Source organism: Myotis yumanensis, unplaced genomic scaffold (assembly GCF_028538775.1).
Source record: "Myotis yumanensis isolate MYYU_CA2020_CCGP unplaced genomic scaffold, mMyoYum1.0.hap1 SCAF_2, whole genome shotgun sequence".
NCBI classification, from domain to species: Eukaryota; Metazoa; Chordata; class Mammalia; order Chiroptera; family Vespertilionidae; genus Myotis; species Myotis yumanensis.
This window is the reverse complement of record NW_027223753.1, coordinates 128,655,932-128,671,717: the sequence shown is the minus strand read 5'-3', so window position 1 is coordinate 128,671,717 and position 15,786 is coordinate 128,655,932. Positions and strand designations below refer to the sequence as shown.

Here is a 15,786-nt window from a genome sequence, read left to right as displayed (position 1 = left end):
TACTAGTTAGAGACTGAAAATTATAAAAGAAATAGGTGTAGGTATTTTTGATTCCGTTCATAGTCAACATTAGTAAACAGACATAAGTGAATGTAAAATTACAGAGTTTTGAAATTTTGGCAATCTCAAGCAAAATTCCCTAAGTCAGCAACATTTTTTTAACCCTTAGCATATTACAAGGTTCATATATTCCAAGGAGTAAGTACTAAATGTACAAATAAGATAACATTTATTTTACTACTGCCTAATTTTTAAAACTTCCACTTAGAAACTTAAAAGAAAAATGGGCATCATTGAGGATATCTAAAATAAATGAATGATGTATGCAGTTTGAACTAGAAATAGAAAATAATGTGTTTGGTATAAAGGAAGATGTCTTGTAAATCTTTAATAACTTGTCAGTGGGAAAAAAGAAAGTTCCATCTTTCAATGTCTGTTTTCAACTCTAATAAAATAAACTAAATGAATAGACAATTCAGTAATGTCCAACAGATAACTAAAATTCAAATTTTATTTTTCCATATATATTGGGCATTTTTTTTTCCTGACAAGGCTTTACTGATAGATGAATTGCAAATGGAAACCCTGTAAGAATGTTTATAAGGGTTGTACATGACATATTTTAAGTGCCACTAAGTACACATTGAATACTTTGTGAGTATATAGGCATATCAACATGCAAGTGTCATGTACGTAATATTACAATATGCATTTTGTTTTTTGAAAATGTTAATGATAACAGTAGATTCAATAACTGTGCAATATGCTTGATTTCTATGGATCTTCTTTACAGCACATAATTTTTATGCTGCCATAAATATACCCTTCCAAAAGTTATGAATTTCATATCATATAAATAGAACATTTTATTTTCGAAGCCACATCACTGGGAACACCTGCATTTATTGAATACAATTTTTAGAGATAAGTCTTTAAATTATTTTTAACATGGCAGACTTGTTTCAATGTTGGTTGTATTGAAATATTTATGATAAAAATGGAGCTTTCTTGAGGGAATATTTTTTGGTTGAATGAAAAGCAAAATAACCAATTCACAAATATTGATGTGAACTGAATATGAAGAAAATGGGTTAGTAATCCCAAACTCATACGTCCTTGGGTTACTACTTAACCGCATCATTGAATCTACAATAGGTACAACAGTTACAGTTGAAGATTTGTAAGGAGCTAAACATTTTACACATTTAAAAGGAGGAAGAGTACTAGTTTTGAAAAATGTCTAAATTATGTTTCTACTTATGAGAGACCTTCAATACATTAGAAACACAGAGAAAAGCAAAAAGGATATAGAGATAATTCAGTTTACATTTCATAGTTTTTTTCTAACCAACTGGTAAACACTGCTTTCAATTATCAAATATTTTATTGCATATAACTTTCGCTATCAGCAAATATAAAGAGAAAAGTGACTACTAGTATCATGTACAAAGAAAAGCATCTGAAGAAAGAAAACATCTGAGGTTGACAGTACTGTGTGTAAGAGAAGTGTACTCTGGCGTTCATACCGCACTTGAAAGTCCGTGTAGGAATCACTGCTGTTCTGACCCTGGATGTAGGAAAAGTGCTTAAGTGCTGAGCCCTGGTAGGTTTTTCTTTTGCCCCTGCAATCTTCAAATATCTTTTAACTTGTCTTCTTTTGAAATATACAGCATATTTCATAGAGGGGAAATAGTGGGTTTGTTGTTGTTTTTTTTGTTGTTGTTTTTTTACATCTTTTTCACATTTGGGCCCATTCTCTCCCAAATAACCATACATTTCTTGTAACTAGCATATACCTATATTAGTATATGTATATATATGCATATATATGCATATATGAACATATATACATATATATACACATATATGGAAGAGATTATAAAGATAGGATCAAATAGTATTTATAACAAAACCACATAACATAGAAACATCTTAGACTTCAAGCATATATTACAGATTCAAGGTCATAATTTTATTTTTATTATTGTATCCCTTTTTTTCTGGAGGAAGATCTGCTTTTAAAATGTCATTTTATTTTAGAATAATTAAATTGCATAATTTGAAAATTTCATATGTCTGTGCACACAAAATAAAATGGACACTTGTGGCAATACTTTGCATTCATTATTTAGAGGTTATTTGTTAATATGGAGGCAGTCTTAAATGCTTAAATTTTTGTCTTACATAGATAACACTGCTTGGAAAAATAAATTATATTTGTAAAGTTTTACTTAAAAGCACAGTATTATTTACTAAGAAATTGCATTTTAAATATTAAATAAATAGATTGAACTACAAAGTGTTGCCATTTAAATTATTTTTTAAAAATCAACACAATGATATTACATTGAAATATTAAATAGGCATGAGGAGATCTGTCCTTTTATAGTTGCAATATTTTGCCTACAGGAAAAGTTAATAATAGAAAAGGAAAACAAATGCAGATCTATACAACCTTGAATACGCTAAAATAAGTTGGCTTCTGAGAATTCCCAGAGTGTGGGGCGTAGACTGTTATGATAGCCCCCAAACCATGCTTCCTGGGATATCTTGTAAATCATGATTTCTTCTATTTATATTGAAGTGTCATAGCCCATGTTAAAAGAGAGAGGTAGCAGGGTTATCATAGGTATACATCGCAGAGAACTTACCAGCTATATTCAATAATGATTGCATTCAACATTGATAATGCTGAGTTTAGAACCCATTCTTATATTTTGTTCCCCTTAGATCAGTTTATAATCTTTTTACTTTCAATCCATTGCCTTTGGAAGGATATAAGTGCAAAGGGCATGTTTGGGGTAGAATAGGGAGAGAAAGGGAAAAAATAAATCGAAAAACAAAGATTAAAAAAATTCCAATGAAATGTAGTGACTTTACCTATTAAAGGTAACCTGTGTATTTGATTAAGTAAATTTGTACTTATAAGAGTGTCACAACTCATTAAAACATACACACATTTCAAAGAAAGTTTAAGAATTCTAAATTGAATTAGATGTAAATCAAATTTTTTCTCTCTCCAATAAGGCTGAAAACTAGGCCAAATAATTTTATTGTGTCATATTAATGATTAAGAAAGAAAAATTTAATGTTCCATTGAGGCAGTTGTATTTTAAATTAATGATTCAGTATGGGGGAGGTGAAGATTAGCAACCTTTTGGGCCTCCTGGAAAGTTCTTAAAGTCCCTCTGCATTAAGTATCCAGCAATAGAATTGCAGATATTGCACTGAGTATATTTTCGATATTGACAGTGTATATTTCAAAAGAAATTCTATTATCTACACTAAGATTTCCTCTTTCCCAATATTCAAAATGCATATTATAATTACATGGGTTTCAAACATCCATACACAGCAAGTACAAGATACTTACATGTACGTACACTGTAGTTACCTATATTTTGCATAGTTTTTAGTGTGTACTTTGTGCCACTTAAAAAAAGCATTACTCAGTAATTGTTATTAGGTGTTTCATTTATTTCAGCTGTCATTGCCAGATTTTTGTTAATTTGTTTTGTTTTGTATATTTATCACAGGTTACACTTGCAAAGGGGGGTAATATGGGCGTTTATAGAGGTCTCTGAGTAATTAGTAATATGACCAGGAAGTTGCAGTAAGATATGGAGTTTTCATTTTCTCCACAGTTAAAAACCTAATGTGAAATTTCATATTTATCATTCTTTAAATTATCCTTCAAGTCCATAGAAAAAGGAAAAGCGTTTTAAATGTTCCCCTTGGTAACACTTTGCAATAAGTGGCACTATATTACACGATAACTGCTATATTACATGGAAGAACCGTCAGTGTCACAGCTGCTGTACATGTGCCTATATGGAATCTCAATGCTATCACAATCATGAGTAAGTAACTACACGTGAACTTGTCCTTTAATGGAGATATTTATATATTTTTACAAAAAATAAAAATAAATGAAGTGTTAGCTTCTTTGCCATATTTAGGAAAGTTAGTTTTCTTTTTCTATTTTTTATTTTAATTGTGGGGTTTCAATGAAAGATTAAGCTTCTTGAATCAATATAAGATCATCCAGTTTCTAGTTTAAATGCCAATGTCAGGTTCCTTAAACTGCTTCTTGAATTCTCTGGTAAAAGAAAACAAGTTGAAATCAATCAATCATCAATCAGTCAATCAATGTCTCTCTCCTCTCACACACACCCACACTCTCAATACTCTGCTCATGCTCTCTGTCTTTGCTCTTGGACTCACAAACTTTTCTTTTTCTTCCTAATTTTGATAATTGTTCTATCTAGGACACTCAAAAATGGGAAAAAGAAAAAAAATACCGCTTACAATTTTTGATGAAGGACAATCATTTTACATTGTAAACAGTACACTGGCAGAGAATAGCTACTTTTTGTAAAAAATAATGTTCCATATCCTACTAGGGTTGTGTGTGTGTGTGTGTGTGTGTGTGTGCACACTCTCACTGAGTTCCGTAGCTACTATGCTCGCTAAGCAGAGACAGAATTTGGCTCTCTGTGGGTATGAGTGTGCATGTTTCAGATGATGCAATTAACATGGATCCATTTAAAAATGGTATTTCATTTTATTTTGAATTTTATAGAAATAAGCAGCGTTTATATTTTATTTTTTTGTTTGGTGGAAATAAAATAATTTTTAAAATTGGGAAAATATAATACCATTGCTATTTTTTTTTCAGTAACTAAAAACAAAACCTAATCCAAATCTATCTATTGAACTGGCAAAATATTTGATTAGAACCCACAAATCATAATATACCAGTTAGTTAGTTTCTTTTTAAGACTTCTAATGATTTTTTATATTACTCCAAAGGGTTAAATAATCAACAATCTTGAAATGTAACCAATTTTGGGTCCCTAATTTTACAGTGTTATAAATAATGATTGAGTTATTTAGGAAACAATTTAGCAGTTGGAGCAAAGTAGAATATAGATGAAATGAAGAGAGATGTAAATACATCAGTGAAGAGTAGCAATTTTGTAAGTGCATCCTGAAATTAGGCTTTAAATAGTAATTGATGATGCAGTTTATACAACTTCTGTAATAAGAACCTTTCCATTTTTACTAATAGGATGAATTTTGCTTTGTGGAGTCTTTCTAAAGATTATGCATTGAAAGATATGAACAGTTTATAAACCTATTCTAGTTTCAATGTGTCTAGTAGCACCTACCTGATTCTCTCAAACTACCATACTATATTAACATATTATTGCATTTTTCCACAGATGGTATGAATTGAACTGTAAAAACAAGCATGCAATCACATCAATGCAGACTTATTTCCTTAAAATGTCATACTGTATATGATTTATTATGTTAACACCCAACCACATCATATTATTTATGTTCTGTATATTCTGAAAAAGTGCTGCTTGACATCATCCTTTTTCTTTTGTAAGAAATCAACAAGATAAATGCTTCAACAATAAAAAAACAATTTAAAATTCTAACATCTTTAAAGGATTTAAACTTTTCTGATAAATAATCTAAGATACAGCACCTTTGTCTTTCATTTAACACTTGATGTCGTACTTGAACATTCTCATTTCCCCCAAATGAATTCCAAGATATTTTTAAAACCATAGGCCATCATGCTTTGACATCACAAGTATAGCTTTCATATTGTCATATTTGTTTTCTTCTTAAAGGTGCAATGCTTGTGAATGGGAAAATAATTTTTACCTAACCGGATTTTTAATCTTTAGCATATAACAAATGTAATGAGAACTAATCTAACAATATTGTTATTTACTTGAAGAAATAATATGACTTTAGATTAACTCTGTGTCATATTTAAGAATACAGCATTTCTTAATGGTTAAATACACAAAAATTTCAGAAATAATCCAGAGAAAGAGACTTTCACCTTCGAGGTAAAAGAATGGCAGAAATTCTCTATCACTCATTGTTTCATAAGTTTGTACCTCACAAAATGCATAGACAGGAATTTAATATAAAGAATTAGTTCATTTATACAGAAAACATATCTTAAACACTTCTTTTTGGCAAACCAACATAGGCAAGCAGCTCTGGAACTGCCAAATTAAAATTTGTAAAATTTTAGCAAACTAAGAGTTTATTTTTAGGTTATTCTATTGTGGTTGTAATTTAAAACCTGAGGCTGTGCACTGGTTGTTAGCTTAAAATTACCTTTCCTTATAACATTGTGCTTCCATTGTATAACAAATAAAAATTAACAAGAACTAGAAAAATTGGTTGTTGAACAGTGCTAGGACATACAGACAAAATACTAATACGTGTTATCTACTTGTAATATTGGTTTAAGTAATATCTAAAGGGATATAATGGACATTAGAAAATGCTTACTTATGATTGAATTACCTACAGCCAAAAAGTTAAATATGTATCAAATAATGTTTAATTGGATTTATTATATGCACTATATACAGATACTAAAATGTTTCAAAATTGTGCCCTATGGATATTTGAATTTTGTTTAGGAAGGTGAGTCCTTGTGAAGCAAATAAATTACAGAATCAAATCAGAGCAATGAATGAAATCTTTGTGATTCCCAAAGCAGTGAAATGTTTGTAGCAATTTATTGGTAAACAGCTAAAATAACCTAATGGTGGGAGCTATATAATTATATAAGATACCATGACATGATTACGATTCATACACATGGCTCCTGTATCAAATGCTATATTTTTAAGTAGCAAATTGATACAGCTTTACCAGTATATCACAAACAGTCCCGAGCTACACTACAGTGTTTTCAGTTTGTGGTTTCCTAGGGCATATGTTTCTAAGCATGTCCTTGAAGAGAGACATGTAGAAAATATTATCTGTAAACCTCTAATGTCTCATTAAACTTAAGCACATTAGCTCTTCATCTAATCCTGTTTCTTGTGAAAGCTGTCCAATGGCAAACTGACTAAGTCCATGATGTAAAGAGGGTGAAAAATGAGGGGTTAAAACAAAAAACAAAAATCTCTGCATACATTTTTCAATGTATATAAACAACTCAATATCATGACCCAAGGAGATGATTAACATTGTTAAGGCTGTATATTCAAGCACTGTATGTTAAAAGAGCAATGGTGTGGAATTTAGGCAGTAAGAAATGTCCTGCATTATGGATGGTACAGTAATTAAAGAAGGATGCTTTCGACAGCTGATTGCTGGTATGCACTGGCTACAGATAGCAGTACAGTATGGAAGTTAATAAAGGTAGCGAAGATGGTAGAAATGAATTCTGAAAGATGATAGCCAGTTTTCTCCAGCAGCCAGCCTGGTAAGTAAAACTCAGAATCTTGGCCTGCATTTTAAATGAAATACTCTTTTTTCTCTTCAGCATTGACTTGGCTGCCTTCAGCGTTGATAATGGCTGTGTCAGCATCTGGTGCATCTTCAGCTCCTTTAGCTTCATTTGTTAAATATGTTCCTGCGGGTATTGGAAGAAAAATGTGTTAGTTCTGTGAGAATGGTAAATAGCCAGCATTAAAGCAGCATTGATTTAGGAAGGAACTTATGCCAGATATCTTACATGTTAGAAAATATTCTGAGGTGTAATAAACCACACAATTTACCCTTGTAAAGTTGCACACATTCTTTCCGCTTTTAGGTAAATGTTGTAGAGGAAGCTGTGGCCAGGTTAACTAGAGATAACAGCCAAGCTGGAGTGGGTAATGAATACTTTGATTTCTTTAATGATGGATACAGACCATGTGATCCATGCAGCTGTAGCAATCAGGGTGCTTTGTTAAGCAGTTGATAATGATCACATCAAATGTGTCACCATTTCTTTTGGTAACTCCATTTAAAAGTAGATTATATCAAGAGTTTGCTACCTAGCCCATTACAAAAACAACAACAACACGTATTATTCTCGCTAATATGGCCACACGTGTGTCCATAAACCTAAAAACAATAACCAAAAGCTTAATGTTATAGTTGAATTTTTGTTCTAGAAATAAATTATAAACTTGCTTCTGTTTTTGTTTTTCCAACTATGACTTACTCTGTGATCTTTGGCTATTGGTTAAACATTATTTTGCTAAGCCAACTTAACTTCATTTAGTTTGTAAACATGTTTCTATTATTGATTTTAGAGAGAGAAGAGAGAGGGAAAGAAAGAAAAAAAACATAGATGTGAGAAGGCAACATTGATCAGCTGCCTCCTGAATGCACCATACTGGGATTTAGCCCACAGCCAGGCATACCCTGATAGGGAATCAAACAAGTGACCTTTCCGTGCATGGGGCAGTGCTCGATGAACTGAGCCACACTGGCCAGAGCTAAGCCAACTTAACTTCAAAGTTGAGTAAAATAATCAAGAATTCCCTGAAATAACTTAATTTAGTATTTAGATCTCTCTCTCTCTCTCTCTCTCTCTCTCTCTCTCTCTCTCTCTCACATACACACACACACACACGTGCATTCATATAATATCTCATTGTAAAGCAAGTCTTTAGAATGTTTGTGTCAGAGTTAAGAACACTATTAAATACAACCCACCTTTATGTCTTGCCAGATATCGACCAAGCAGAAATATAGAACACAGCGTGACAAATACAACTACAGCCACTATTCCTCCTATAAGAGCATGATCAGGACCAGTCTGGCCAGCCAGAGCATTGGGATCTAGGAAAGAGAAGAAAATATTGCTTAAGTTAGTGTTATTAGTCATAGAGTGCATATCTGCATTAGAATGAGCTATTAAAAATTATCACATTTCTATTAAAATAAAGCTTTATTAATGTGTAGTACACCAATCCTCTAGTCAACAAATATGTATAGTGTATCTATAATATTTATTGTGTACCTATAACGTACAAGATACCTGGGGATACAACATTTCTCCCATATATCACTGTTGCTTTTGAGTTTTCATTTTAAATAGAAACTGGATAAACAAATACTAATATGATTTTGCATAGTTTTATGCCTTTTGATCCTCCTCTTCTCCTTCTAAAAATGTCTATGTGTCTATTTTTTTGGTGAGATGAACACAATTATAATATTTTAAAAATGAAATTATGTCATGGGAAAGGATGGAGCTGGAGATGATAACTTGGGGTTTATCATTATATAAATGTTATTTAAAGCTATGAAAATTGATAAACTTATTAGAAGAGCGAGTCTAGATAAAAGAAAAGGTCTAAACATTGAGCCCTGAAAAACTCCCATATTTAAAAGCTAGAAAGAGGAAGTGCTTCTAGCAGAGCAGACTGAGGGGAGAGAACAGGGCAGTAGGAAGGATCCTGGAGAGTATGCTATAGAGGAGGGTGGTACAGATTGTGTTTAGTATTATTGATAGAAGGAGGAGAATGAACACTCAGCAGGGAGGATTTAGTGCTTGTTGGGCTTGTAGCTGTAGAAGTGAGTGGAAAGATACAGATTAACGATATGCTTTTATAGTCTGCCTTTAGTAAGATATTACAGGAAAGAGATGAGTGCAGGAAACTGTCCAGTTTTCAAGCAGAGATCTAAAAGATCAAAGGAAAGCCCAATCGTTGGGATATTGAAAGTTTGAGAAATCTACTGTTTATAAAAGTCACATAATAAGGAATAAAACTAAATGAAGCTTTGATCAACAAAATCTGCCAAGGCTCAGCACCTATAGCAAGGATCAGTTTGAAAGCACAGCCTACCCTTCCAAGCCCATTGTTGTAGATAGCATCATAGTAGCTGCTTATAGTCTAAAGAGGGATTTAGAGGAGGAAAAAAAAATTAGGCTTGGAAATTATACCTTTAAATCTCAGAGGGAAGGTGGGGATGGGAAGTTGGAGGGGGAAGAAATTAACCATGTAACTTATATGCATATATGCATAACCCATGGACACAGAAAATAGTGTGGTGAAGGCCTGTGGAGAGGCAGGAGCAGGATAAAGGGGGTCAATGGGGAAACAGAAGGGGACATCTGTAATACTTTCAACAATGAAGATAAATTTTTTAAAAGGTATTACCAATGGGCAACTATTGTTCTGTTGTTTTTTCTACCATAGAAATATAATCATAGATTTAAAAAAAGATGGAGTGTGGTTATAGGCACACAAATATGGCACATTGATTAGAAGTCTACTGTGATTTTAATAGAACTACTGTGCCCCAAAAACATATGTCTAGATAGATAAAAAAGTCTGACTATTTGAAACTTCAATCCTTAGACCCCCAAACTTAAAGAAAGCAAAAGGTAAACTAGGGGAGGGTGGGGGTAAGGGGGAGAGATCAACCAAAGGACTTGTATGCATGCATATAAGCCTAACCAATGGACACAGACAACAGGGGGGTGAGGGCATGAGTGGAGGGGTCGGGGGGGATTATGGGGGGATAAGGATACATATGTAATACCTTAATCAATAAAGAAATTTAAAAAAATAAAAGCTATGTAAACTCCATAGAGGACATATTCTGAAACACTCACTTCAGATGTGGTCAAGGAGGATGACTGATCAGGTTGAATGTTCCATAGGATAGAATTGTGGGAAGTAAAAAAGAAGGAACAGAAGAGATTCCAGTTTCTCCAAGGAACTGTTTTTGCCAGGGCAGAGGGATCTTTTAATGCCAGTCTGGCATGTTTCCATAATTGCCATGGATCAGTAACTACTCAGTGCTTACCACTCTTCCTTTATTTTTAAATGGGAACATTTATATTAAGAAGTGCTTCAAAGAACTTACATGCATATACACACCGCCCATGGGTGGTGAAAGCCTGGGGTGGGCTGGGACTGGGTGGAGGAGGGCAATGGGGGGGAAAGGAGGGACACCTGTAATACTCTCAACTACAAAGATTTTTAAAAAGCACTTCCCACTTCTCCTGGGTCAGTTCTATCACTGTGCGTTGTGTATGGGTGGAGGGGAGCATTAGTTTTTGGCTCATTTGTTCCTTAACTAATGCACACAGATATGATGAAGAGGATTGAGCATGTCAATGATCTTTATCTTTGAGTTGGATATATTGGCTTGACAGGTCTTTAGCTTGTCTCTGGATAGGGCAGTGGTTCGTGTGAGGGAAACAACATGAACGAGTATTTGGCAAATCAGAAGGATATATTGGGGCAGAGATTTCTAGCTCATAACAAACTTGTTTCCTATTCTTTCAGTTCACAGAGCTAAATGTTTTCAATCTCACTTGCAGTTGAATGTAACCATGTGATTTGTGTTCTAGGCAATTGAATGAAGGCCCAGACATGTAACCCTGCTGAGCAATCTCCGGAGATACAGGCTGAGAAAGACAAGTATCACATGGTCTCACTTATATGTGGAATCTAATGAGCAAAATAAACAGATGCACAAAATAGTTCCAGAGGTATAAAAGCATGGAACAGAATGACCTATTTCAGAGGGAAGGAGCCGGTGGGGGCGTGGGGAGGGATTAGGGAACTTATGCATATATGGACACAGACAATAGAGAGGTGAAGGCCTGGGAAGGGCAGGTTCTGAGTGGAGCAGGTCAATGGGAAAACAAACAAACAAAGAAACAAACAAACAGGACATCTGTAACACTTTCAATAAGAAAGAAGAAAAAAAAAAAAGAAATGAGAGAGCCACAAGAATAAGTGAGGTAATGGGTCACTAAATCTCCACCTGGAAGAAAATTACCCAACTAAGAATACATGAATTGAAATGCTTAAAAAGGGGGGGGGGGGTATTTTAAAAACAATGAGCATTAACTAGTTAATCTGTTATAGGAGCCATTGCTAATTTAGCTTTCTATTATATATTATTGAATTTTCCTTAATTTCTGGCATTGGCTGTAAATCTAAAAACAAAATAAAACAGGTGAAGGGAGCAAAACATAAACCTGCCTTGCCTCTAAATTATCTGTTTGTATTCCTTGCTTAGATACTTTAGAATGACTTTCAAAATCCACCTCTTGTTCAGGTCCCAAAATGCAGATAGTCAAAATTCATGTCCATTTTATTTACTGAATATATCTCAGAACTGAGCATTCTTTTGGGAAACTGAGAAATCAGATTAGTTTATTTGCTTTGGGCTCATGATTTTTTTCTACTTTACTCTTGATGAATAATTATTCTTTCTATTTTCTTCCTTGGAAATCAAATTGTGCACTAGTAGAAACACCATATTTTATATTGTGTATATGTCATTCCCTCCATCCTATTTTAAAATAATTTCACTAATTTACATTTTGACTTAATTATATTTTCCATGTTTACCCTCTTCTTAGTTGATTTCATTTTCTGCCATTTCTTATTCCTTTGAAAGGTCTTTATCAATTGTGATTTGGTTTAATTCCACTCTCTGTTTAACCCATTCTGTATTTAGTAGATGTTTAAAAAGAATTTTATAATATTGACAAGAAAAAGTTATTATTTTCTTCATTTAAGTATAATAATTATTTTTAGACATCTTGGAAAATGTTTTTACTTTGTGTGTATACATTATTTCTCTTCTTTTATTGAAACCATTTTTTCATTGGGTGCAACATTTTTAAAATAAATCCTTTTGTTTTCTTATATTCATTCATATTGTTGAGATGTTTTGCAGAAGGATTCTCTGATTTGATGCTGGTGTTTATTTCTGTCAGCTGTAAAGTTGCAGATCAATCCACCAGCAGAAACTATCTTTGGATCATATGACATCTGTGCATAGTGATTAGACTGGGGGGATGTAAATCATTATTGGTGAGAGATTTCATTGATGAATTTCATACACTTTTGCCTATGATCTTCACTTGCACGGTAGTTGCAGATTACTTAGGTCATTGCCTTCATTTTTGTACATTAAGACAATTTGACCTGTTACAATGGGTTTTAGATCAATTCACTTGATTTTTAATAGATATAATTACAGATATATTATTTTTATACATTTATTATAACCTTTAGAGAATATAATATATGAGCACATATTATTTTACCTTATTCATAATGTTCTACACATACTCTTACAATAAATGAAAATACTTTAAACTTTAGTCTTCATTTGATTAACAAAATAAGTCCACATTTTGTCCCAGGATTTTTAAGATTTCAAAGATAAAATAAATATAGAGAATGCTACTTTGTATGTTTACTTAAAAATGTATTTCTAAAAAATACTGACCTTGTGGGTTATGCTTTTTACCACCCCCCCCCCCATAACTGTTAGAACTCAGTCTATCCTTAATTTCTATTCCTTTTTGTTTTCTTTAATTTTTATTGTTTAAAGTGTTACATAAGTCTCTTTTTTCTCCCATTGACCTCTCCCTGGCCACCTCCAACCCCCAGCACATGCCCTCACCCGCCTACTGTCTGTGTTCATTGGTTATACTTATATGCATGCATATAAGTCCTTTGGTTGATCTCTTACCTCTCTCCCCAACCCCGCCCTGCCTTCCCTCTGAGGTTTGATGATCTGATCGATGCTTCTATGTCTCTGGATCTATTTTTGTTCATCAGTTTATGTTGTGCATTATATTCCACAAATGAGTGAGATCATGTGATACTTATCCTTCTCTGACTGTCTTATTTTGTTTAGCATAATGCTCTCCAGTTCTATCCATGCTGTTGCAAATGGTAAGAGTTCTTTCTTTTTTACAGCAGCGTAGTATTCCATTGTGCAGATGTACCATTGTTTTTTAATCCACTCATCTGCTGATGGGCACTTAGGCTGTTTCCAAATCTTAGCTATTATAAATTGTGCTCCTACGAACATAAGGGTAGATATATCCTTTCTGATAGGTGTTTCTGTTTTCTTGGGATACATTCCTAGAAATGGGATCACTGAGTCAAATGGGAGTTCCATTTTTAATTTTTTGAGGAAACTCCATACTGTTCTCCACAGTGGCCGCCCCAGTCTGCATTCCCACCGGCAGTGCACAAGTGTTCCTTTTTGTCCACATCCTCGCCAGCACTTGTCCTTTGTTGGTTTTTTGGTAGCCATTCTGACAGGTGTGAGATGGTACCTCATTGTCATTTTGATTTGCATCTCTTAGATGATTAATGAGTTTGAGAATATTTTCATATGTCTCTTGGCCTTCTGTATGTACACTTTCAAAAAGTGTCTATTTAGGTCCTTTGCCCATTTTTTGATTGGATTGTTTATCTTCCTTTTGTTAAGTTATATGAGTTCCTTATACATTTTGGAGATTAAACCCTTATCAGAGATAACATTGGCAAATATGTTTTCCCATGTTCTCTTTTGTTGTTTTGTTGATGGTTACTTTTGCTGTGCAGAAACTTTTTATTTTGATGTAGTCCCATTTGTTTATTTTCTCCTTAGTTTCCATTGTCCTAATTGGTAAAGATATTGTTATGACATATGTCTGATATTTTTCTGTCTATGGATTCTTCTAAGACTTTTATGGTTTCCCATCTTACATTTAAGTCCTTTATCTATTTTGAGTTTATTTTTGTGTATGATATAAGTTGGTGGTCTAATTTCATTTTTTTGCATGCATCTGTCCAATTTTCCCAACACCATTTATTGAAGAGACTGTCTTGACTGGATTATATGCTCTTGCCTCCTTTGTCAAATATTAATTGAGCATAATGGCTTGGATTGATTTCTGGGTTCTCTGTTCTGTTCCATTGCTCTATATGTCTGTTCTTATGCCAGTACCAGGCAGTTCTGAAAACAGTGGCTTTGTAATATAGCTTGATATCTGGTATTGTGATCCTTCCTACTTTGTTCTTCTTTCTCAGGATTGTTGTGCTATTTGGGGTATTTTTTTTTATTCCATATGAATGTTTGGAGAGTTTGTTTTGTTTTGTGAAATATGCTGTTGGCATTTTAATGAGGATTGCATTGAATCTATAGATTGCTTTGGGTAGTATGGACATTTTAATGATGTTGATTCTACCAATCTATGAACAAAGTATATTCTTCCATTTGTTTATCTTTTCTCAATATCCTGTAGTTTTCTAAGTACAGGTCTTTACCTCCTTAGTTAAGTTTATTCATAGGTATCTTAATTTTTTTGTTGCAATCATAAATGAGATTATTTTTTTTTAGTTTCTCTTTCTGTAAGTTCATTATTTATGGATAAAAAAAGCCACGAATTTCTGGGTGTTAATTTTGTAACCTACTACATTGCCAAATTCATTTATTAGGTCTAGTAATTTTTTGATGGAGTCTTTAGGGTTTTCTATGTACAGTATCATCTCATCTGCAAATAATGACTATTTTATTTCTCCTTTTCCAATTTGGATGGCTTTTATTTCTTCTTCTTGTCTGATTGCTATGGCTAGCACCTCCAGTCCTATGTCAAACAGGAGTGGTGAAAGTGGGCACCCTGTCTTATTCCTGTTCTTAGGGGAAATGGTTTTAGTTTTTGCCCATTGAGTATGATCTTGGCTGTAGGTTTGTCATATAAGGCTTTTATTATGTTGAGGTGTGATCCCTCTATTCCCACATTGCTGAGAGGTTTTTTTTTTTGTTTTTTTTTTTTTATCAAAAAAGGGTGTTGGATTTTGTCAAATGCTTTTCTTCCATAAGTTGATATGATTATGTGATTTTTATCTCCCAGTTTGTTTATGTGATGCATCTTAATTTATATTCTTAACAACTAACACAAGTGATTGAGATTGAGATTCAGAATCAGGTATCAGCTGAACAATGCTGAGATAATACATAATTTAAATATCTAAGTCCTAGTGGAGATCTCTCATATCATTTCCGTCATACCTCTCCTACTGTCATAGCAATAAAAAGAAGAAGTACAGGCTTCTGAAGTTTATTACAGTTAGCTGAGTCTGCATTTTATTATTCTGATAAATACATCCTGTATCTTTAAAGACCATTATTTATTCTTAAGTCCATGACTTACTGGAGAAGGCTGTTATCATTAGAGTAAGTAAATTCTAATAGATTCAGCAA

At 33.3% G+C, this 15,786-nt stretch overlaps 1 protein-coding gene across 3 annotated transcripts in view; it reads right to left on the bottom strand.

The window, feature by feature from the left end:
- Positions 1-487: 487 nt before the first annotated feature.
- The window catches only part of CADM2 (cell adhesion molecule 2), a 1,200,411-nt gene continuing 1,185,112 nt past the window's right edge, over positions 488-15,786 (bottom strand). For all 3 annotated transcript variants that reach the window (XM_070406023.1, XM_070406024.1, XM_070406025.1), the window contains 2 exons: positions 8,479-8,604; positions 488-7,405 (listed from right to left, as the gene is read on the bottom strand). In XM_070406023.1, the coding sequence (XP_070262124.1) occupies positions 7,287-7,405; positions 8,479-8,604 (245 nt within the window). In that variant the 3' untranslated portion in view covers positions 488-7,286. The remainder of the gene's footprint in view (positions 7,406-8,478; positions 8,605-15,786) is intronic.